Below are 21,511 nucleotides of genomic sequence, written 5' to 3'. Positions count from 1 at the left end.
TAGCTAGCTATCGCGACGGATGGGAAGGGATTTCTTTGCAATTGTGTCGCTAACGATGGCAAACTTTGTCCCGTCGTGTTCTGTAACTGTAACTCACCGAAGTGCGCCGTTTTGCTCTTTCTTCTTCTGGTATTCCAGCGGGCACATCAGCGGAAAGCAGGCTGCTAACCGTTTTTGTTAGGCTAACACTCCCGGACACGACGATGCGCCTCGCAACAGCTGTGTTCTGTTTTGAATGAGGGCTGAGGAGGAGAGGAGACGCCGCTAACGGGCGGAGCTTCCCGGGTGCACAGCGGGCCGATCTGCCCTTTATCCTCTGCAGTAGCTCGTAATGTACGGAGACCTTTTGCTACTGTTTATATCATCCGCAGGTTGTCAATGCACTGCCAGTTAAAGGGATTCGCACAGCCCGCCCTCTATTGTAGTGCCGGACTTCTGTTTGAAGGGCTGGTTGGCTTCAAAAGGGCTAAAAGTTCATGGGTTCTCCTCTGACTCCCTCTTGTGGACAAGACACCATTGTGCTTTTCAAAATTGATGAGAAGACTATTTTTTCACCCTAGTTATAGTGTTTGTGTCCCCACAGTGGAAATGGCGCATTTTATGCGATACAACTGGAGTTAGTGATGACTTCTCAGCAGTTTTCACACTTTGTGATGGCATCTGGGCAGGTTGAATTAGACCCTTTAGTGGGGCAGTTTTGGCCCAGGCCACATGTTTCACGTCTCTGCTTAGTATAGTATAAGCTTAATATAAAATCTCCAAAGCAGCACTAAAACTAGGTGTGAAATAACAAAAAAAAATTAGACTTTTGGGGAAAAGGAAAACTAATTGAAATGATATTAATGATATAACTAAAATAAAGTGATCTAAACCTTTTTTATCTGATGGGTATATTTGTTTCAAACTGTATAGGCTCATGTGTAGTCATTTATACACCACAAATCACAGAAACATGGGGGGAAAAAAATCAACACTTGCACAGAAATGAGATGAATGTACCATTTTTTATTATTTTTTTTGCAAATGTTTTGAATGTATTGATGCACTTAATCATGTTTTTAAAAATAATAGACATTATCTTCAATCTTTGAACCCTGTGAACGAGGTGGGTTTATTCAAACAAACTATCTAACAAATAATCTAAACCAAAACAACGATAATTCAACAAAAGTGTGCTACTCCCCAAACTTAAGCTGCCTTTCCTTTTCTATACCATGCAGCTCCCTCGCTCGATTTTTCAGCTCCTCTGCTTTCTTTTCATCCTTTTCTGTACCATCCCCAAGTCTGTACATGCGACTTGCATTGGCACAGCCCCACACGTGTCCCAGCTCACAAGCCCTGTTAGCGTATTTTAGAGCGAGAGCCATATCTGATGCCAGCCCTTTGGAATTGCCCTCAATGAACAAAGCGCTGAGGTTAAAGCAGGAAGGAGCGAATCCACCTGCGCAGGCCTTCTCATAGTACTGCCGAGCTGCTTTCAGGTCAGGTCCTCCTTCCATAGCTTGTCCGTCATGGGCTAAAAGACCAACATTATGGCAAGCGTCTACAGACTTCTTTCCTCCAGAATTGCAGGAGTGCAGAAAACAAGAGTAGGCTGCTTTTAGACACTGGGTGACTCCACCTGGTGGAGAAAAAAAAAGATTAGGGGACTGACTTAGAATTTTGTAATGGCATTACTTAAGTAGAAGTAACCTTAGAGGTCATTCATGCTAGCAACAAGCTGCAAAATGTATCAAAGGATCAAAATTACAAGTAGTACTTAAATGACTGGTGATAATATGTGCACTATATTATGCACAGTTGCTTCAATAAGTCATCGCTTCAGAAGCTTATCCTGGAAACTTTTCAGCTTTTACGGTTGTGCTGACACAAAATACTGTGACAGCTAAAGGAACCACGGACCAGTTAGGCTTACTGGTTGCCCTTTCATGAGCTTTTCTTATAAAATCTTAATTTGAATAAAATAAAATGGCACAATATTTCGATTTCACATTGAAATGTAGTAGGGTAGATATAAAAGTCTAACAGAAACTCAAAGCCTTCAGTATAGTGTTTAGTATTTAACACTTCAGAAAAGATAAATGAGGTTAAATATCCACCTTTGCCGGTGACGTGGTAAGCACCGAGTTTATAGCAGCTCTCTCCATGCCCATGCGTCTCACAGTTATGTTTGAGCACTTGTGCTGCAGAATCGTAGTTCTTCTTGACCCCTTCCAAGTAGTCAGCGAGCCTTTGGCACCCTAAAAGCATGAAACAGGGGGCAAAGAGTGAGGAAAACAGAACTGCATAACTACCATGTGTTTCAGCACCACCGATCTGTGAACAGCTCAGAAACTTCTACCTTCAGGATCTTTCTCATTGTAGCACTGAAAGCTGTACTCCACGCCTAAATTATCCAAAAACTGCTTCACTTCCTTCTCGTCTTCAAAATTTATAAGTCCAGCCATTTCTCCGCTTTACTTGAACTAGTTTCACCTCTGCAACAATCACATGTGCTCAGCTCCTCACGGCGTCCACCGCTGCTGCTTGACCTTGATGACTGACTTTGATATGCGATGCTGAAAAAGTTCTTCCCAAAACGCAAAGGTCTGTCTGGATGCTTGCCGCTATATGTGAAGTCATTATATGAGCAAAGTGTGCTTGATGGTATAATAGTGTCCCTTTGAAAAGCAGATGGACGCGGTCACGTTTGTCTTCGGCTGTTCGCTTCCTGGTTTTGTAACCCTTCCTTGCGGGCTTCCGTAGTCCAGCCTCCCTTCGTTAATGTACTTCCGGTGCTATGACCTTTGTTTACTGTCTGTCTAGTCGCTCTAGTTAAAAATAGATCCAACTGCTCACAGTGGAAATTACATGCCAAACAGGTTTCTAGGTTCAGTCTTTCGGTCGCTTCAGCAGCTGGTCGACATGAATTCCCCCTCATTCGTAAGCTTTCGACGTTTTTGCTCGCCTGGTGATTTTCTACCACCGAGACACCAAGTGAGCTAGCTAGCTGGCTCTCTGTTAAGCTCCGTTGTGTTCGTGCGTCGTCACGTTCTCCTGGTACCTCTTAGAGTGATCAGCAGCTCCTCAGACTCTCACACAGGTGGACACTGTAAATTGAAAGGGAAAGAGGTGTCCGAGACGACGAGCAGGCTGGTTATATAATCACAAGTCTCGGTTGTACAAGCTAAAATATATTTTCTTTTAAAGCCTTTGCCATGGCCTGCAGTTTCCTAAACACGGTAAGTCTCAGGTGATTTATTTGCTTTGACAGTTGTAGAAAATTGTACTCGGTGCATCCACATCAACACACCTCTTGGTTTTCAGGAGGAGGCGTCTCCAGCGGCTCTGACAGACCTGTGCCTCACCTATGTGAGCCAAAACCTGGAGTGTTTCTGCGTGAAGCGCCCTGATGGCTCCTTCTGTTTCAGGGAGGCTGTACTCTTCCCGCAGGAGCTGGCAGACCAGCTCCTGGCCAAAATGGCCACTGAAGGTAAACCTTTAAAGACGTTTACGAATAGTCCAGAGTATTGCTGCAGCCTAGCGCTCTAGTTTCTACACACATACATTATTCATTGGATCATAAAAGGTCACCATGATACTCATGAGGATGAAAAATCTTAACTTGCACTTGGGGGAAATATTTGAAGTGAAAGCCACTTCAAACTGATGGCCAGTAAACTAAATCCTTGCCCTGGGTAAAAAGCCAGTGTTGTTTAAGGTTGTGCTTGATTCCGAAAGATAAATTCACTCTGCTATAGGTCTGCTGAACGACAGCACAGTGGGTGTGTTTCGGAACTGTGAATACTTGCGGTTGAGACGGGCCTGCATCCGTACTGCACGGATCTCTGCAGAGGCCTTCCAGAAAGCCCTGTGCCCTCACAGATTGCTGGAGTTGGATGCTGCCCGGGTCAATGCAGACCTTACCATTCCTGATATCCTGCAGGGGCTGGCCACTAATAAATATTGTCAGGTAATATGAGAGTGTGTCAGTTTTTTGTGGATAACTGCCCTTTCTTTCCACTGTATGAAAGTAATTTAAACTTTCTCCCTGCAGGAGTCCCTTCAGCGACTTGTCCTTACAGGCCTCACCATGTCCTCTCTGGAGGAACCAATCTGGTATCGCTTCAGTGCCCTCCAGGGCTTGCGTTCCCTCTCTCTAGCTAATGTAGACTTCTACGACTCTGGGCTAGGCGATGTGTGTTCCCTGCCTCGGCTGGAGAGCCTCGATCTTTCTAATACTTCAGTCACAAACCTGAGCCCGCTGCTGGGCCTGAAGGAGCGGCTGCGCTCACTGACACTGCATCAGTTGAAAAGGCTGGAGATGAGCACTGCTCAGCTGCTGGGAGTCATAGGCCAGTTGAATGTATTGCAGGTTAGTGGTTTGATTGTGTGTCTAGTATTAAACCTGTTTCTCTGTTTTTGTTTTGGTTTTTTTTCAAAAACATTTTAAGAAAACTCCATCTCTGAGGTTTTATAAGCCATGCCTGTTTGTGTGTGTGTAAACCTTTGCACATGCAGCACCTGGACATTAGTGATGATAAACAATTTACCTCTGACGTGGCTCGTCAACTTCTCGGACAGCCAGGGATTCTGCCCGCCCTTGTTTCCTTAGATGTCTCAGGGAGGAAACAGGTGTGTTCATCTGCTTTAATATTTTTATTTGTTTCTTGGTTAAACCGCAGTCAAAGCACACATATTTTAAAGTCGAGTAATTTCTTATATCTGTGAATGTTACAGGTGACAGATGCAGCTGTTAAGGCATTTGTTGAAGAGAGGCCAGGAATGACCTTTGTGGGACTTCTGGCCACAGATGCTGGTTTTTCAGACTTCCTATCAGGAGAAGGAAATCTAAAGGTAGGTATAGAATGATCATAAATGGGCACTAAACAAAAAGTGAAAACATCAGGTTTGCTCAAGTATCTTCTGTGTGCCATCAGGTGACTGGAGAAGCTAATGAGACTCAGATCTGTGAGGCACTGCGGCGCTACAGTGAGAGAGAAGGTTTTGTGAGAGAAGCTCTCTTTCATCTGTTTAGCCTCACTCATGTCATGGAGAAGCCAAGGCCTGACATCCTAAAGGTAAACACATTATCCTTGAACCTATTAAGTTATTATTTTACTTAATCTTTAAAAGAAATTATAGCATCATATCATGGTTAAGTAGTGCACATAATGTCTTAATCTTAATTGGTCCCTTTGTCAGCCACAGATATCCTCCTTAAGTGAAGAAGCACTATACTACCATTGTATCTCTGCACAGTTTAGTTACTCATCATTCTCGACTTCCTGTTTCTTGAATTTTTTTTCTTCCTCTTTCTGTGTGTTTTTTTTTTTTTTTTTTAAATAGCTGGTAGTTTTGGGAATGAAGAATCATCCGTCCACTCTGAATGTCCAGCTAGCCGCGAGCGCCTGTGTGTTCAACCTGACGAAGCAGGACCTGGCAGCAGGGATGCCAGTTCGACTGTTGAGCACCGTCACTCAGCTTCTACTGGAAGCCATGAGGACTTTCCCCAACCACCAGCAGGTAGCTTCATGCCTGGCTGCTTTTGCTCATTCCCAATAAACAGTTAGTTTATAACATAGATTTTATTTAGCAGGTTGCAATTGACTGATACAGTTTACCTGCACAGAGAATTCTTCTTTCTTCTTCTTCTTCTTCTCTTTTTTTGTCCATTATGTCACAGTTTCTCAGAAAATAGCTCTTTGCATGTTATAATGGCATTCACTGACACAATTTTCCTTTCACACATTAGTGGATTTCTTGATTTTAAATGTGTGGGTTTTGTAACTCGTAACATAGAGGATGAAATGGTCATTTACCAAAAAAATAACAGCTAATAAGGATAAATTGGAAATTATAATTATAGATTATAAATCTTTTTAAAGGGCACAAAGTTTTTCCATTTTAAAAGCATCAAGATTGTCGTTGCTCTACATGGATTTTATAGCCAATTTTTTTTCTTTTTGTTGCCTGTTTATACAGTAGACATTATTACATTCACTCTCACAACCTGCTTCTGCATACATTAATAATAAATCAAACTTGGTCAACTAAGTTGTCAGATAGATGTGTTAAACAAAAGTAAGAAATCAAGTTTAAAGGCAAGCACAGTTTTAGTCCAGTATTCTTGAGGGTAGTGGCAGGAGCGTGTCAGCTTTGGAGAACACTGTGTTAGCTGGGTCGTTTGGTAACGCCTGTGAGTGTTGCGACAATATGAAATTTAGAAAGATTTGAGGAACTTCCCACAACCACAATAAGTAGTTTCCCTTTTTTTTTACAAAACACAAGTAAATAGTGCACTGCGTAACGTTATGTTTGTTTGTTCCTCAGTAACAAGATTTCCAAATCAATACAGCCTGGAATGGAAACAAATGCAGGGATCTGGTCACAAGTAGAAATGAACCATTATAGGAAGTGACGTGCACAGCTGGATATTGGACAAAAGGATTTGTTAAGCGATACACATTTTATTCTAAAATTATGGGGGAAACGTGCTTTGTGCGATAACTGTTCAGTGTTGTGATGATGTACAGTTGAGGTTGTGTTGTGTTTTAGCCACATGCTGAATAGGCAGTTTTTATAGATAGATGGATACTTTATCTATAGAAGCATAATAAAAAATAAAAATGAGTCCACAGTAAATAAACAACACAGTTAAAGTGCCACAGGTGCATAGTGAGTAGAACTTATGCTGTGTGATAGTACAAGAAATGTTGCTCTTATATAAAAAAATAAATAAATAAAAATGGGGTAATTAAAGAATAGTAAAGTAAGACTTAGATTGTGTGAGAGAGTGGTTCAAATTACAATAATAAATAATATCTACACTATAATTCGTAGAAATATGATTTGAACGTTACTTCTTGTGTTTTTATGTCAAACATTTCCTCTGTTGGATGTTTCAGACAAGGGACAAATATCCCTTGAAAGGTTGTGATGGGAATCCAGCATTTTAAAAAAACAAATATCTGTATCCATCCACTGTGGTGACCTTTTATAAATAAGGGAGTGTCCAAAAGAACCTTTGTTAGTTCTGTTGTTTTTCACTGTGTATTTTCCCCATGTCGTCCACTAAAGAGACTGTCCACAAAGTCAAGAGAAAAAAAAAAGGATTTAGCATATGCTTTCTAAACTAGCTCACATGTTTGCATGCGGAATTAATGTTTCTCCTATTGTTGTAAGCTTGAAAATGCAGTTTATCTGTGAGCACTGTTATTTATTCATTTTCCATTATATTTTCCTGCACAGGCTCTAAGTCAGATATAATATTTAACCAGCCTATTGTGACTAAACAGAACTGATAAGAAGATAAAAACATAGGAGCAGCAGGAGCAGCAGTCTGATAGCTTTTAGGTTCTGCAATCATGGCTGTTTTCTCTTTTTATAGTTGCAGAAAAACTGCTTGCTGTCTCTGTGCAGTGATCGCATTTTGCAAGAAGTTCCATTCAACAGGTGGGAAACACCACATTTGTTGTGTAAATATTGATCATTTTGTTATTAGTTTTTTTTTTTTTTTTTTTATTTTAATTTTTTAATTTTCATTTTTTTTTAAAGGTTGTCAAAGATTTTAACTATAAACATGCCAAAATGTGATCAAAGTTAATTCGTAATTCTCGGTTTGTGACGTAACACATTTTCAGTAAAGGTAGAATTTAAAATGCTCTGCTTCCTTTTACTGTTTAAAGGTTTGAAGCTGCCAAACTGGTCATGCAGTGGCTTTGCAACCACGAAGATCAAAACATGCAGAGGATGGCTGTGGCAATCATTTCCATACTCGCTGCTAAGGTACATTTGGTGTTGTATTAGTACCACATATGCGGTTATTCATGCATTGAAAGTACATCTGTAGGGTATTTTCTTTGAGTGCTGCAACATTTGCTTTTTTGCAGTTATCCACAGAGCAGACGGCCCAGCTGGGAGCAGAGCTGTTTATCGTGAAAGTATGTTTTGAGTTGTTCTTTTGTTGTTGTTGTTTTTTAATCTTGGATGACTTTCATCTGCCTTTACTCATTTATCGAAAAAGGGCTGATTTTCAGTACAATGCATTCTCTCTGCCCTGCAGCAACTGCTCCACATCGTGCGTCAGAAGGCAACTCAGGGCGTGGTGGATGCCACCCTCAAATTTACACTGAGTGCACTCTGGAACCTCACTGATGAATCGCCAACAACCTGCCGCCATTTTATCGAAAACCAGGGGCTAGATCTCTTCATTAAAGTTCTAGAGGTACATGGAAATTATGTGAACATGTAAAGAAAACAGGCAATGCTACATACAGAACAAATTTAAGCAGATTTCTATAGGAATTCATCATCACACTTAATGATGTGTTCCTCCGTATAAGTACACATGGCTTCGGGGCAAGATGACTCACTGTTGTTTTTATCCCTACCTCCCCCTCTCTTTATCTGCAGTCGTTCCCCAATGAATCTTCTATTCAGCAGAAGGTTCTCGGGCTTTTGGTGAGTTTACTTCTCTTTTTTTCATCCCGAAGCTAAACTGAATCTGGAATGCGTTAACAAAATTAAGGAATCATTATTCCCTGCTCGCCTTTTGATTGTTGTAGAACAACATAGCAGAGGTTGGGGAGCTGCATGGAGAGCTCATGGTGCAGGGGTTTCTGGACCACATCAGCAGTCTGCTGCACAGCCCGGAAGTGGAGGTCAGCTACTTCGCTGCAGGCATCCTTGCACATCTGACGTCACGAGGAAAAGAGGCCTGGGCGCTCAGCCCCAGTCTTCGGTCCTCACTGCTTGAGCAATTGGTAGGAATAAGCAAGCTTAATGAGAACTCTTGTGCATAAATACAGTTATTGGAAATGTTGGTTTTTAGCGTGATGCGTTTGTGTGTCTGTGCAGCATGCTGTCATTATGAAGTGGCCCCCGCCAGAGTGTGAAATGGTGGCCTACAGGTGAGATACAGCTTCTATTCAATAATGATGGAGTATTATAAAAAGGATGCCAAAACAGGAAACCTTCTTGCCGAGAGGCGACTATGCTAACTATTGTGTCAGCAAAATCTCAAATTTATAGATCTCAGAGCCAAATCTTCCAAACCTCATGTTAATACGTTACATTCAGTTCAATGTTTTGTTTTTTGTTTTTCCTTAATGTATTTGGAGACAAATCCTGTAATCTCAGGGCACCTAATATTATAACGCCAAGACCCTACAAACCAATAAATTGAAGCATTTGATGACAGTGGGGGGGAAACCGCCTTTAAACTCTAAAAGACCTCTAGTAGAATCGGGCATCCTTTATCCTGAGACAGACAAAATAGATTAAAAAAAAAAAGGTGCACACAGAGATGATAAATTACAAACAAGGTAAAGCACAAAACTGTAAGCAAGTGTAAGCAAAATTAAATGGCAATAGTCATAGTGACATTTCAGTATAATGTGGGTTTAATGTAAGACATTAGGGACAAGTGCGTAGTACATCCCAGCCTCCAGAGTCTAGCATAACAAAGGAATGGTTCAGGGTCACCTGATCCAGTCCTAACCATAGTGTTTATCAAAAATGAGCATTTTAAGCTTGATCTTAAATTACAGATGGTGCCCGTCTCTCCCACTTTTGAGTAGCTGGTTCTACCTGTAAGGGACGCGATGACTGAAGGCTCTGCTTCCCATTTTAATCCCGTCACACAATAATTGTCATTTTCTTCCCTTCTTTAGGTCATTTAACCCCTTCTTTCCCCTACTGGAGTGTTTTCACACCCCTGGTGTCCAGCTGTGGGCAGCCTGGGCAATGCAACATGTCTGTAGCAAGAACGGTGAGACACAGATCCATGCAAAAATAAAACCAAAGGTTATTCTAGCTTAATGTGATGCCTCACCTACTCAAACCTCTTGTGGATACTTCTGTGTGTGCAGCTTCTCGCTATTGCAGCATGTTGTTGGAGGAGGGTGGTCTGCAGCAGCTGGAGCATGTTCACAAACACCCACAGACCCACAGAGACGTCAAACTGCTGGCTGGGAGCATACTAGAGAGCCTACAGCGCCACAGAGCTCGCACCGGCCAGCCACTACACACACACACAAGTCGCCGCCCACCGCCGCAGTAACCTCACAGAGGTAAGGCATGATCAGCAGCTAGCTCACCCTCGCAGAGGTTGAAGATTGATTATGCTTTCATTCTCTTTCAGAAAATCCGAATCTCTGGTGAAGAAGAGGAAATTAAGCTGGGTCCCACCGTGGATGGGAGGTGGTGGTCACGTGTGTGTTTGTGTGTGTGAGAATATATCTCACACACAAACATGGACTTACAAGAATCTCTAAAAATGTAAACTGAATTAAGGACAGAGGCATTGCAGTTCTTTGCACAGAGTAACCTTATTTATTTTCTCGCTTTTTTCTCTTTAAAAAACCATTTCTCTGTGTGCTTATCAAAAAATAAGAAAAAAGTAAATTATGATAAACTGTCTGTCACTAGAGCTCAAATCAAATCATGAATTTGTGTTTGGGCCTTTTTCAGTCAGCTTTTGGTATCAAGAGGAATTGTTTTTTGTTGTTTTTTTAACCCGAAATATGTCAGTGCACACTTACAAATCTCAGTTTGGGAATAATTCCCCAAAGCTCAACTGAGGACCGATACCCTGATACCCTCATATGTTACAGAGTACTATGGATGTCTGAACTGGTTGATTAGCTCTTAAATTTACGCATGCCATCGCCCTGAGCTCAAGCATGGGGGTTAGGGTTTGTCTGAATGCTTATACTGTTCGTTTTAGGAATGCCTGCTTGTTTGTTTATGGCAGTGCTCAGTTCACTGAAACCCCCGCCTCTGGGTCTGCAATACTACTGCTGCTCTACTCGTCATTTAGTCTTTTATCAGCTAACGCCTTTGATTTGATGTGACAGGACGCTTGCCGAGGGTGTATTCAGTGGGTTCGGGCGTTCCAAACATTCAAACACGATAAACTAAATTATAGAGAAATCATCTTTTTGAGAAACTCGATTGCATTTTTTTTTTCTTTAAATTTTCTAAACATTGGGGAGCCCTAAATCCACCCGCTTGGTGGCAGAGCCAGCAGTGCAGAAAGCTCACGAGGACAATTTACATGATAAGCTGAGTACTACAGTCACATGTGTCTGTTTACATCCAAATATACTTTCCTGGACACAAATGGCAATAATGATGTGGCCAGCATAGTGAGGATAGGTGTACATTTGCAGTGAGTCACATCTGTTTTCTCTTTGAGAAACTTGTGTATATATTTATATATAAGTATGTTTTTTGTTATGCATCTGAGTGTCTTTAAGACAGACAGCACTTCAGTGTGAGCATGTGTGCATATATGCGCTTGTACAAGTGTCTGCATCTCAAAGAGTGTATGTATTTGTACATAAGGATACTGAAGGGGGGGGGGGTCGTTGTTTAGGAGTGATTGCATGGAAATTATTCTACTGTATGTTTTTCAGTTCCATCTGATTGAACAAAGGGAAGAAAAACTGTTTATACAACAATAGCGTGGAAACATTTAAATTATTTAAAGGCATTTCTCTGTTCTGAAAGTGACCGGCCGTGTGATGTCTGCATCCTACAGGCTGCTATTTTAACAGTTATGCTTCTGCCGTTTAGACTTGCTGTTACAGCTTATGAGACTGGCTACATTTTTGTTGTTCATCTCTTATTGCAGGCCTTGTCATTTACTATGCTGTCAACACATAACTAGGAAAGAGTACTGAGGAGACATGAAGCAGAATAAAGTACAATTATTTTTGCATTTTGAGAATAAAGTCGACTCCCTTAATCCACAAACTAAAGGTAGGAAAGTGACCACTAGCTGCCAGAATGGAGGTGATTTTTCTGGTCAAAGTTTATTCTCAAAATGCAAAACTTTTGCTGAAACACTTTGATAAATAACACTTTCTAAATAATTGGAGATAAATTTGTTTGGCAGGAATGCCAGTGACAGGTCAGGAGACTTGAAAAGATTACTGGATGTATGGTTATATAGATAAATATAGAACATTAGGCTCCAAAATGATACTTAATGACGCATGTGTCCCAGGCTAATAGTGTTTCCACAAGGATAGTCTTAGATGACAGAACTTTTGGGGGTTTTTTCCGCCAAAGTCGTGTAGTTTGGTTGAATATCGCCCTGCATAAAAGGCCAGTTCTTAGTTTTTTCCACAAGCGTTTTAATCCATTGGAAGATGCAGAAAGTCAAGGTACTGTATGTCTGCTGTGATTGTGCCATGTTGCTGCTCAGAATCGCATTTTCAAATTTAGAAATAAAGAATGTACATTGCCATAAAACTGGAGATGACCCATGTGCTGTCTTTTTTATTTATTTAGTTTCATTTCAAAGATGACCTTGTTCCTGATAAAGCATCAAATATAACAAATTATAAACAATCTGCACTTGTCAGTCTGATCCTGAGTCACAAAAGCAAGTGGCCACTATTGAGCACTTGCATGGCCTAAATTAATGTACTGGCACCGGCTGAGAGTCGCAAAGACAATCAATAGATGTTAATTGTTTATCTGACATCGGGCTACAGAAAGCAGTGTGCTTCTGTGTTCACATGTCGGTACGACAAAGAAATCCAGTAGCTCAAAGGAGTTTATTCCCCAGTGTACCGCGGAGCTCTCTTCTCTATGAAGGCTGCCATACCCTCTTGTCGGTCCCGTGTGGGGATGACCTATAAAGAGAGGACAAGTAAATGATGATTTAAGTGGAGCGAGCATCAGAAGGTTCATGTCAAAGCTAGGCCCGACTAGAATTTAATTTATAACAGCCTCAGCATCAGCTATGTGTTGGGTTGCCTTAGAATTTAGCTCAAAAGAAAATTCCTGAACCACAACAATTATGCCAAATTAAAACAAGTGTTTCGGAAATCATAAACAAGAAGTGGAAGACTTACTCGAGCATAACACATCCTCTCTATCGCCATTGCTGAACCGATATCAACCTGGAAGAGAGAACAGTCACTAAATTCACTGATGTAAAGACCTTTAAAGAAGATCTGGGATTCATAATGTACCTCCAAGCCTCTGTTCATTGCCTCTTTAGCCATCCGCACTGCAATAGGAGCCTGAGCAACAGAAACAAAAAGGGTTAGATGCCGATGGTATTATCTCCTTCCATCCTAATCAGGTGCCCAAACCACCTGGATTGGCTCTACTTTAAATATAGGACCTTTGGAATATAAACAATGATAGACACAAAAATGCTCACCTTCCTTTACGTTTTTGTCTCTGATTCTTAGCTACTTTATTTCACTCTACCACTGACGTCCCTTTATGTTGTTGTTTATTCAATTTTTTGTTCAAAAATTAAAGTTTGAGAGAGAGAATCAAAAATATTAAACTGTTGATCAATCAATGTGAGCAATGCATTTCTACAGAAATTTAACTGGAGGAACTCTTTACAGTTTAATCACATGCAAGCAGCAGTACATTTGTCTTAGAAATTCCAGGAAAACAGAAGTGCCAAAATAAAGATCTACACCCTCTTATTATTTCCTCTGTGCTCCCTCACTTTGATTCAGTGCAAGATCCTGTTAATCAATCAATCCGTGCTAAGTCGAGCATAAATGTGTTGGAAAATGTGATAGTGTATGGTGCTATTTGTGGTCCATTTCTCCACTTGACTGCCACTCTAACCCCACTGACTGTGGGCATCTGAACTGGAGTGAAAGATATATGGAACGACAGAGGCCTGGAGAGAGGGACAAGCAGAGGGAGATGGTGAGAGGGAAGGTGGGAAGAGGGAAAAAAAAAACAAGACGGAAGAAAGGAAAAAAGAAATGCATTGTTTTTGTTTCTTCCCCTTCCACTGCATCCAGAGAAAGGGGAAAGGGAGCAGATCCCCCTGCCTGAAGGAGGAGAGATGCAGCAGTATCAGAGCTTTAGCGGCATGAAAAGTGTGTTTGTACTCTAACCTGGGGCAGTATCTCCCTGGCCAGGCTGAGTGCCTCTCTGTAGGCAGCGTCTCCTGTCTGGTTCTGTTCTACTACTCTGTTTATGAGCCCCATTTCCAGAGCTGTCTGCCCTCCCACGCGCCTGCCTGATAACAGACAAGGAGAGACAGTGACACACCAAATCCTTGCTCACTGATGAGCATTCAGTGCCACTAAAATCACATCAATATTTCTGAATTACTACCTGTGAAAATGAGCTCTTTGGCCAGAGTGACACCGATCATCCGTGGCAGACGCTGACTGCCCCCTGCAGGACAAACCACCTCAAGGTCAACTTATCACAGCTGCTTTATCTCTATTTACATACAGTCAGTGCAGTTCAGGGTCATTTCAGTGACCTCTGTTCGTCTTACCCGCCCCTGGGAGCAGCCCCCGTGTCGTCTCAATAAGACCCATCTGTGCCGAATTTGCTGCAACACACATACACACACAAACAGAGGACAGTTGAAGGTCTAAGTGCCATTAAGCTGGAGAGAGTGTAAAATCTGACTGATGTCTCTGTCAGAGCAATTGACACAAACACCTGCTCACCCAGCTCATCTGTGCTCAACCAATCACTGAGCTGCTGCGCCTAATATAACCAATCACATGAAGGTTCAAACGCATGAACAGCTGGGCAGATGTGGCCTCATTAGTCCCCAAGCTCATCAACAGATCATTAGAGCTCCATCGTCTCAGGAGTATGTTTTTAGCTTGACCATTGTGTATATAACACATTTACATTTATTCAAAGCTGTTTAAAAGCTGACAGTTTAATTTCCCCCTAAGTTACTTATAAAGAGTTGGGAAAGTTTTGTTTCATTTTAGAAGATATTGTTTCAGTAAATTACCTGTTCATTAACTGTGATAGCTGAAATTGTGTAAATATTGTGTGAATAGTCCAACATATATTCATTTAAACTAAATAGTAAAATAAAAATTTTTTACGTCAGTCTACATATAATGGAAACTTTTAAAATACACAGTATTTTGAAATCTTTTCAGAAACGTTTTCTGCGCTCTAAGATTATTTTTAACCTGATTAGCATCACCGGAAGAAAGAAAGCAGATCCGATTCGGAGTTGACAGGTGAAGGTTCAGAGGTCACTCACCAGCAGCGCGAAGGTCACAGGCCAAGGCTAACTCCAATCCACCTCCCAGTGCAACTCCATCCATCGCTGCGATGGTCGGCGTGGGCAACAATGCTGCCAGGTTATTGAAACAAAGTGAGCAAAGTTTACAAATGGATAAACACATTTAGCTTGAAAAAAAGACTGACTAATCACTCAACCTTAATGGGTTTTTTTTGTTTGTTTTTTTACCTATTTGAGTCATGAGGGAGCGCAGGCCGTGAACAAACAGATCAGACTCAGAGTTGTTCATCAGAGCTCTCTCCTTCAGATCGGCACCTAACCATAAATCATAACGCACATGGTCACACATCATTACTGCACACTTTGATCACACCTTCCTGGCACCAGAGATCACTCACCTGCACAGAAAACGCCCGGCACTAAACTCCTGAAGATAACCACACGTACCGCTGAGTCATTGTACAGAGTGGAAACCACCTTCCTCATCTGCACACACACACGTCATCATGTCTCAGTGGCTGCTGCATATGTGTTTAATGTATGTGTGTGTGTGTGTGTGTGTGTGTGTGTGTGTGTGTGTGTGTGTGTGTGTGTGTGTGTGTGAGAGAGAGAGAGAGAGAGAGAGAGAGAGAGAAAGACGTGGAAGTCTGCTTACCTGTGACACAAACACATTGCCGAGAGCATTTCTGGCTTTGTGCCGGCACATCAACACTTCTACGATCCCTGAGGAAAAGAAAGCAACAACAGGAATAAAGGGCAACAGCTAGAAATTAATCTTGCTGAGTTTTTATAAACATGCCGTTTACAATTCAGTAAAAATGTGGGTTCATTAACTATTTATTTCCACCATGACCATGATGGAAATCAAGAGTATCAAACCATGGAATCGGCTTTCTAAAGTCACCTTAGTCTGGAAGACACGTAGTAGGCCTAATACGTAAAACATCCTGAAACAAAAATATTTAATTTGTAACAAAAGCCAGTTGAAACCTAAAACGCTCACATATACGTGTTAAAATACTCTGCTGTTAAAAGAAAATTAAAGAAACTCATCAGATTCTTGTGGGATATATCTACTGATATGCTACCATCTACTGATGGCCTGAAACAATGTTACAGGCAGCATAATGTTCACCGCGACTTTTCCAGGCCCTCCCATGTCTGTCACTTGTGCTCAGGGTGAGCCTGCTATCATCTGTGACAAGCACAGGATGCCACTGGTGGACCTGCCCACTGGGCTCCACGGTGCTGGGCAGTGAACACAGAGCCCACTGGAGGAGGCTGACCTTCATAAAGTCTATTTCTGATTGCTTGGCCAGAGATATTCACACCATTGGCCTCCTGTTGGTCAATCTGTTGGGCTCATCCTGTTCCTCCTTGCATAAAGGAGCAGATATCAGTCCTGCTGATGAGTTAAAGACTTCTATGGCCCTGTCCAGCTCTCCTAAAGTATATGCTCGTTTCCTGGAATCAGTTCCATGTTCCTGTGACTGTGCTGGGAGACAAGGCAACCCTTCTAGCAATATTGTTATACCATCCTGGAGGATTTGCACTACCTGTGCCACCTCTGTAGGGTGCAGGTATTGCTCATGCTAACAGTGGTGACACTGACCCTAGCCTTATGCAAAACTAATGGGAAAAAAGTCAGGAAAGATGAGAAGGGAAGAAACTGCTAGTGACCTCCACCTGTAAATGACCAGATCAATATCCCAGAAGTTTAACTGACTTGATGCTACACTCTGATTAAAATGTGCTCCTTTAACCTGACACATGACATGTGTAAAAATAATGTCGAACATACAAAATAAACATGGAAACAATAAAGCTACATAAAAATATGTTCGCACAATGCGAAAATGGCTTGCTTGTGCGCATGAAACTTATTAAAAATACACATTGCTATGCATTAAACACATAACTCGAATTAAAATGTATTAAGAGTAGCAAATTAATGATTTAGTCAGTGAAGAAATTTAAAACTTCGTGCAAAATTAAAGAAATAAGGGGGGGGCACTACTTTTCAACTCCCAGCAGAATGTGGTTACTTTCTTACTACACGCCTAAATAAATGTTTACTGGTAGTTCTGATAAACAGTAACGCGTTATGCATCTATACTTAAACAATTGTTCTGCTAATCAGTAATAAAACAGTACTGGAGCTCGGTGTTGATATATAACCTAATTACTGATTTAGTTAAGAGTCTCCATATTTCATTTATGTGAAGTCTCCTTGTCATGTTAAAAAGTACAGTTTGAATTCATGAGAAGAAATTAATGTCCTTCAACACAACCGCCCGTTTCAACAGTAATCTAGAAATACGATAACCTGTGGGAGTTATCGACCAGTCGTCACCAGACAGCAAGTAAGCACAGAAATTTGACATTTGCGAGGGGTTCCGTGAGACTAAAGCGTTGAGAAGATGTCAAACACAAAAATATGTTTCTGCAAACTTTCGTGTTATCATCATACTGTTGTGCAAAAAGTGCCCCTACCATCGTCTTTCCCCTCTAACCGCTTTAAATCCACCTCTACGGCAGCCGCCGCCTCAGTGTGCTGCCTGCGGCTTTGTGCGCGACTGTATCCCGTCAGAGGCCGACCGCCGCCGGCCAGGAGTCGCGCTCCTCCCTGCGGAATCACATGGGAAGTTCGGCTGTGAGTTTCCCTCTTAATCAAAGCCCCGTATCTCCACAATAAGCACCTCGGCCCTGTCAGTCTGCAGAGGATTGTTGTCATGCTTGTCTTTTACTTTGCTGAGCAGCTTCTAAAAGCAGGAAGACCGTTCAACAAAAGTTAACGCTCCAGGAAGTTTAATGCTGCTTTCTTCCTGTGAGAGGAGGGACTTGGATGCTAATGACCCTTTTTCACGCCAGCATGCTGGAAGCAAAGTGCAAGAGTGGCTGAAACAAGGTAGTACCCACGAGAGTCACTCTTTTATGATGTAACAGTGAAATGTTTGAAATTAGTGTCATATTTTTAAAACGTGGGATTTTTATGCTTCCTGATTACAGTCATTATTTCCTTCTAGAAGAGTAAGACTGAAAATTGTGTTGTGAAAATTTATTTTTACTTCTTTATCTCCCTGACACACACACACACACACACACACACACACTCAGTCTTGACATCATCTGAACATGAAATTAATTCTCACATTAAATATATTATGATTTAATTTTAAGTCCCTCCACTGTGACTGTAAAGACATTTAGATCCCAACCATATGACAACAAACACACGTTGTCCTCCAGCCTGTTGTCCTGTCTCTGGAGTGTCCAGTCTTTGGCCAGACATCACACAGCTTGTTGAGGTAAGGTTTTCCGTCAGACTTCTCATGTCTAGTTTGACCATGCATTATTGAGCAGGTCTTTATAGCTTATGCAATCACGAAGCCAGACAGTTGCTTTGATGGCACAACGGCCTGAAATTAGAGAGTCGGGTCTGTGTTTCTATTTTAACTTTCAAGTACATCTGATTACATTCAAATCAGTCAGATTACATCCAGTGTGCCACGGCACTGTTCAGTCCATTTTAATGCAGCCTCTCTTTGTTTACCCTTCCTAATTAACATGGATGCCAATGGCTCTGGGCAATGAATCATATTAATTTGTAATTGAAATGTAAATTAATCATCGGTGCAATGTGTAGTTGGCTGTGTGTGCTGCAAGGTGTCAGGTCACGAGAGTGGGCAGGAAGAAGTGGGAAAGTGAGATTGAAACTATGCCCATAATTGCACAGATGCATATTTAAACACACAATTTTTTTAATTATATAAATTCCACCACTAATCACAGACAAATTGAATAAATAAAAGAAAGGGGGGAATAGAGGAAAAAAGAATGAGAGGTAACGTAAGAAACATTTAAATATAAATGTTCAGTTGCTGATAAGGCTTCATTTGAGAGGCAAAGAGACAGAGCAAAGAGATCTGCATTAGTCTGTAGGTTCTGTTGCAGTGAGGTGGAAAGTTACCTGAGAGATTTGGAGGAGAACAGGTTGTCCAGATTTGATGTCTGGCAGGTTTGCCTTCCTCTCCTCATGTGTGCCTTGAGACGGAAAACTGATAGAAGATGACACTCACAGTTTGAGTGTGAGGGTGTGTGAGTGACAGAAACTGAGCCTGATGGACTCTGACTGATGTAGACAGTCTGTTCCCAGAAAAGATGCACAGGTTGGACTCGCATCACTCCAGCACTCTGGGACAAAAGCAGGCGAAGATTATTATTCCACCATTTTACCAAAAAACAGAGAAGTAAGTATTTGTTCTGCATTTTCATGACTTTGGTGGTTATTTCCAAGACCTACATTTTCAGACTTTATCCTCTTTTAACAAACATCACAGAAACAACACACTTTATTCGGTGTCAACCACACATTGATTCCCCTCCGTTCCTGCAGGGGTCAGCCTCGTATCAGAGGGCTGATTCGAGGTTTGTGAACTGTTCACGAGGGCCTTTATTTGGCCTCTCAGACATGCTTTCAGCATTATCTTCATTAAAGCCTAGGGCTGAGTTTGTGCACAGTGGGCTGGTGATGGCTGATGAGGTAGGGCATGAGTCAGAGGGAATGAGTGGCATTCAGTTACCAGATATGTCTGGGAAAAGTAAGAAGGTACAATGAGCTCAACAGGGCGCGTGCAGTGCGTTTGAGCTTTACATCCAGCGCTTCATCACACTGATATGCTGTAATACTAACACATTTGATTCTCTTATAAACACCTATAAAGAAACAAGGTCTTAATTTACTGACATAACTATGGAAGAAACAAGAATTGTGCAACAATACCCTCTTTGTTTATAAGTATCTCAGTGTCATAAGTCTGTGTGTGCGCGTGTGTGTGTGTGTGGGGGGGGGGGGGGGGGGGTGCAATGGAAAGAAGAGTGATTGGGTAAAGAAAATGGGAGCAGATGTGTTTTCAGGTGATCCTGATTTGTGTGTGAGGTGATTTGTGAGGGGGCAGAGAAGGATGTTACGTGAGCACACTGAGGTGGAGTGGATAAATATGCTCTGATGATACTACAGATTGATAAAGCTGCGTTTGCTTGCCAACAGAATCCTATCAAAATGTAACTCATCAACTACAAATCAGAAGTGTAAAAAAAAAAGGGAAACATCTGGTAAATGTCTATATTTTTACCAAAAGACCCCCAAAACCAAAAAAAGTCACACAATGATGATAAAGAGGAGAAACATGGTAAATGAGGGGTTCACAAATGTCTGTTTAAAATTTCATGTAAGCCCACTTCCTGAGATATTTCCATCTGTATCTGTGAGCTAGGCTGCTGCACTGGCTCCATGTGCATTTATTAAAATGAACATAGACACTAATCTATTTTTACTCAATCCCACATACTTCATCCTGATGCCTTATGCACTTAGGAGAGCACCATTGTTTAGTATCCCACAGCTGAAAACTGAAAGCTGCACATTCACATGTTAATTTTTGCCCAGCTGTTTAGGAAAATTATTGCATATGTGATTTATTTATGAGGGATATATTCATTTATATCCTTGGTAGGATTCATGTGACTTGGAATTGAGTTCCATAGATGAAGTTTAAAAAGCAGTAATCTTGACATTGCTGGTTTTAGTCTTTTCACTGAATTTTTAAACAATATATATATATATATATATATATATATATATATATATATATATATATATATATATATATATATATATATATATATATATATATATATATATATATACACATATATACACATATATATATATAGCTGGAGACATGCTTCCAGTTTAGGTGCCTAACCCTTCCATTACCACTGGGACCATTATAGACTAGAACATCTGCTCCAGCTGATCCTTCAGCCCCTGATTCTGGTACTAATGATGCATCTGGATAATGTAGTGAAAATATTACTGTTTTTGGAATAAACCAGGTGTTTGAATCCTGATCAGGGTGTGCATCTAGCAAGTATCCACAGTGCTACTCAAGTATACCTTGGAAAATAAGTAAACATACAGCTAACATCACCCAGTCAGCTTCTTAGAGCACGTGTTTACCCTGAGAACTCAAAGCACATTTTACTACAATCCTCATTCGTCCAAACATGCACAACAGGAACCTTTCTATACACACCTTGTCTGACATTCACACACACACCTACACTATGATCTAGGATATTTTGACATGGAGACTGGAGAAGCAGAGGAGTGACCCACCAACCTCCTCTACCTCCTGAGCCAGATGAGCCTACATGTTGGAGAACCTTGACCATAGTTATGAGCAGTGAGCTGTTTTTATGTGTTCACAATAATGGACAAAGATATCCTGTTTACAGTGGTACATGCTCATTTTTCACATGTCAAATTATCAGGTCAGCATATGTTTAAGTAACCCAGTCAGCCTTCTGAGTGCTCCATGCACACAGGTTCATTTGGTTTTTGGGGTTTTTTTTTATTCTTGACTCTTTATGATGTCAAAGAGAGCCAATACTCATAGTATGACCAGACCTGCTACACACGTGTGGCTGTGAGCACCCTCAAACCTTTTTGTGAGAGACATGCAGTAA

The 21,511-nt window shown here is 41.2% G+C and overlaps 4 protein-coding genes across 5 annotated transcripts in view; 1 reads left to right on the top strand and 3 right to left on the bottom strand.

Moving 5' to 3' along the window:
* Positions 1-447, bottom strand: part of ralgps2 (Ral GEF with PH domain and SH3 binding motif 2) — a 73,007-nt gene extending 72,560 nt beyond the window's left edge. The window contains exon 1 of one of the 2 annotated variants that reach the window (XM_082523737.1): positions 98-447. The gene's annotated coding sequence lies outside the window, so the exon portion shown is untranslated. The remainder of the gene's footprint in view (positions 1-97) is intronic. The other variant, XM_082523739.1, reaches the window with a different exon arrangement.
* Positions 448-987: 540 nt separating this feature from the next.
* Positions 988-2,730, bottom strand: coa7 (cytochrome c oxidase assembly factor 7). Its single transcript, XM_082523748.1, has 3 exons — positions 2,342-2,730; positions 2,100-2,240; positions 988-1,621 (listed from the first exon to the last, which is right to left on the bottom strand). The coding sequence occupies exons 1-3, from the start codon at positions 2,445-2,447 to the stop codon at positions 1,176-1,178; spliced, it is 693 nt and encodes a 230-aa protein (XP_082379874.1). The 5' UTR covers positions 2,448-2,730; the 3' UTR covers positions 988-1,175.
* Positions 2,731-2,767: 37 nt separating this feature from the next.
* Positions 2,768-12,243, top strand: zyg11 (zyg-11 family member, cell cycle regulator). The gene is made up of 18 exons (XM_082523736.1): positions 2,768-3,221; positions 3,307-3,472; positions 3,741-3,952; positions 4,037-4,354; positions 4,501-4,614; positions 4,720-4,836; positions 4,920-5,060; positions 5,329-5,505; positions 7,370-7,434; positions 7,668-7,767; positions 7,872-7,922; positions 8,045-8,206; positions 8,395-8,442; positions 8,547-8,744; positions 8,839-8,891; positions 9,654-9,751; positions 9,852-10,052; positions 10,124-12,243. The coding sequence occupies exons 1-17, from the start codon at positions 3,198-3,200 to the stop codon at positions 10,040-10,042; spliced, it is 2,235 nt and encodes a 744-aa protein (XP_082379862.1). The 5' UTR covers positions 2,768-3,197; the 3' UTR covers positions 10,043-10,052; positions 10,124-12,243.
* echdc2 (enoyl CoA hydratase domain containing 2) lies at positions 12,242-17,858 on the bottom strand. The gene is made up of 11 exons (XM_082523746.1): positions 17,474-17,858; positions 15,636-15,703; positions 15,379-15,466; positions 15,209-15,295; positions 14,999-15,091; positions 14,261-14,317; positions 14,092-14,154; positions 13,869-13,993; positions 12,969-13,019; positions 12,849-12,896; positions 12,242-12,626 (listed from the first exon to the last, which is right to left on the bottom strand). The coding sequence occupies exons 1-11, from the start codon at positions 17,712-17,714 to the stop codon at positions 12,549-12,551; spliced, it is 999 nt and encodes a 332-aa protein (XP_082379872.1). The 5' UTR covers positions 17,715-17,858; the 3' UTR covers positions 12,242-12,548.
* Positions 17,859-21,511: the final 3,653 nt, after the last annotated feature.

This window comes from Aulonocara stuartgranti (genome assembly GCF_965226115.1).
Source record: "Aulonocara stuartgranti genome assembly, chromosome: 23".
NCBI lineage: Eukaryota > Metazoa > Chordata > Actinopteri > Cichliformes > Cichlidae > Aulonocara > Aulonocara stuartgranti.
The sequence above is the reverse complement of the archived record's forward strand: the minus strand, read 5'-3'. Positions and strand labels throughout refer to the sequence as shown.

Coding starts and splice junctions, on each gene's coding strand:
- zyg11 (XM_082523736.1), top strand. CDS start 3,198: ATGGCCTGCAGTTTCCTAAACACG. Junction 4,615..4,719: donor ATGTCTCAGGGAGGAAACAG/GTGTGTTCATCT, acceptor TGAATGTTACAG/GTGACAGATGCAGCTGTTAA. Junction 7,923..8,044: donor CAGAGCTGTTTATCGTGAAA/GTATGTTTTGAG, acceptor TCTGCCCTGCAG/CAACTGCTCCACATCGTGCG.
- echdc2 (XM_082523746.1), bottom strand. CDS start 17,714: ATGACAACAATCCTCTGCAGACTGACAGGGCCGAGGTGCTTATTGTGG. Junction 15,704..17,473: donor GTTAGAGGGGAAAGACGATG/GTAGGGGCACTT, acceptor TCTTTTCCTCAG/GGATCGTAGAAGTGTTGATG. Junction 14,318..14,998: donor CTGTGACCTTCGCGCTGCTG/GTGAGTGACCTC, acceptor TGTGTGTTGCAG/CAAATTCGGCACAGATGGGT.
- coa7 (XM_082523748.1), bottom strand. CDS start 2,447: ATGGCTGGACTTATAAATTTTGAAGACGAGAAGGAAGTGAAGCAGTTT. Junction 2,241..2,341: donor CAATGAGAAAGATCCTGAAG/GTAGAAGTTTCT, acceptor TCATGCTTTTAG/GGTGCCAAAGGCTCGCTGAC. Junction 1,622..2,099: donor TTACCACGTCACCGGCAAAG/GTGGATATTTAA, acceptor TTTCTCCACCAG/GTGGAGTCACCCAGTGTCTA.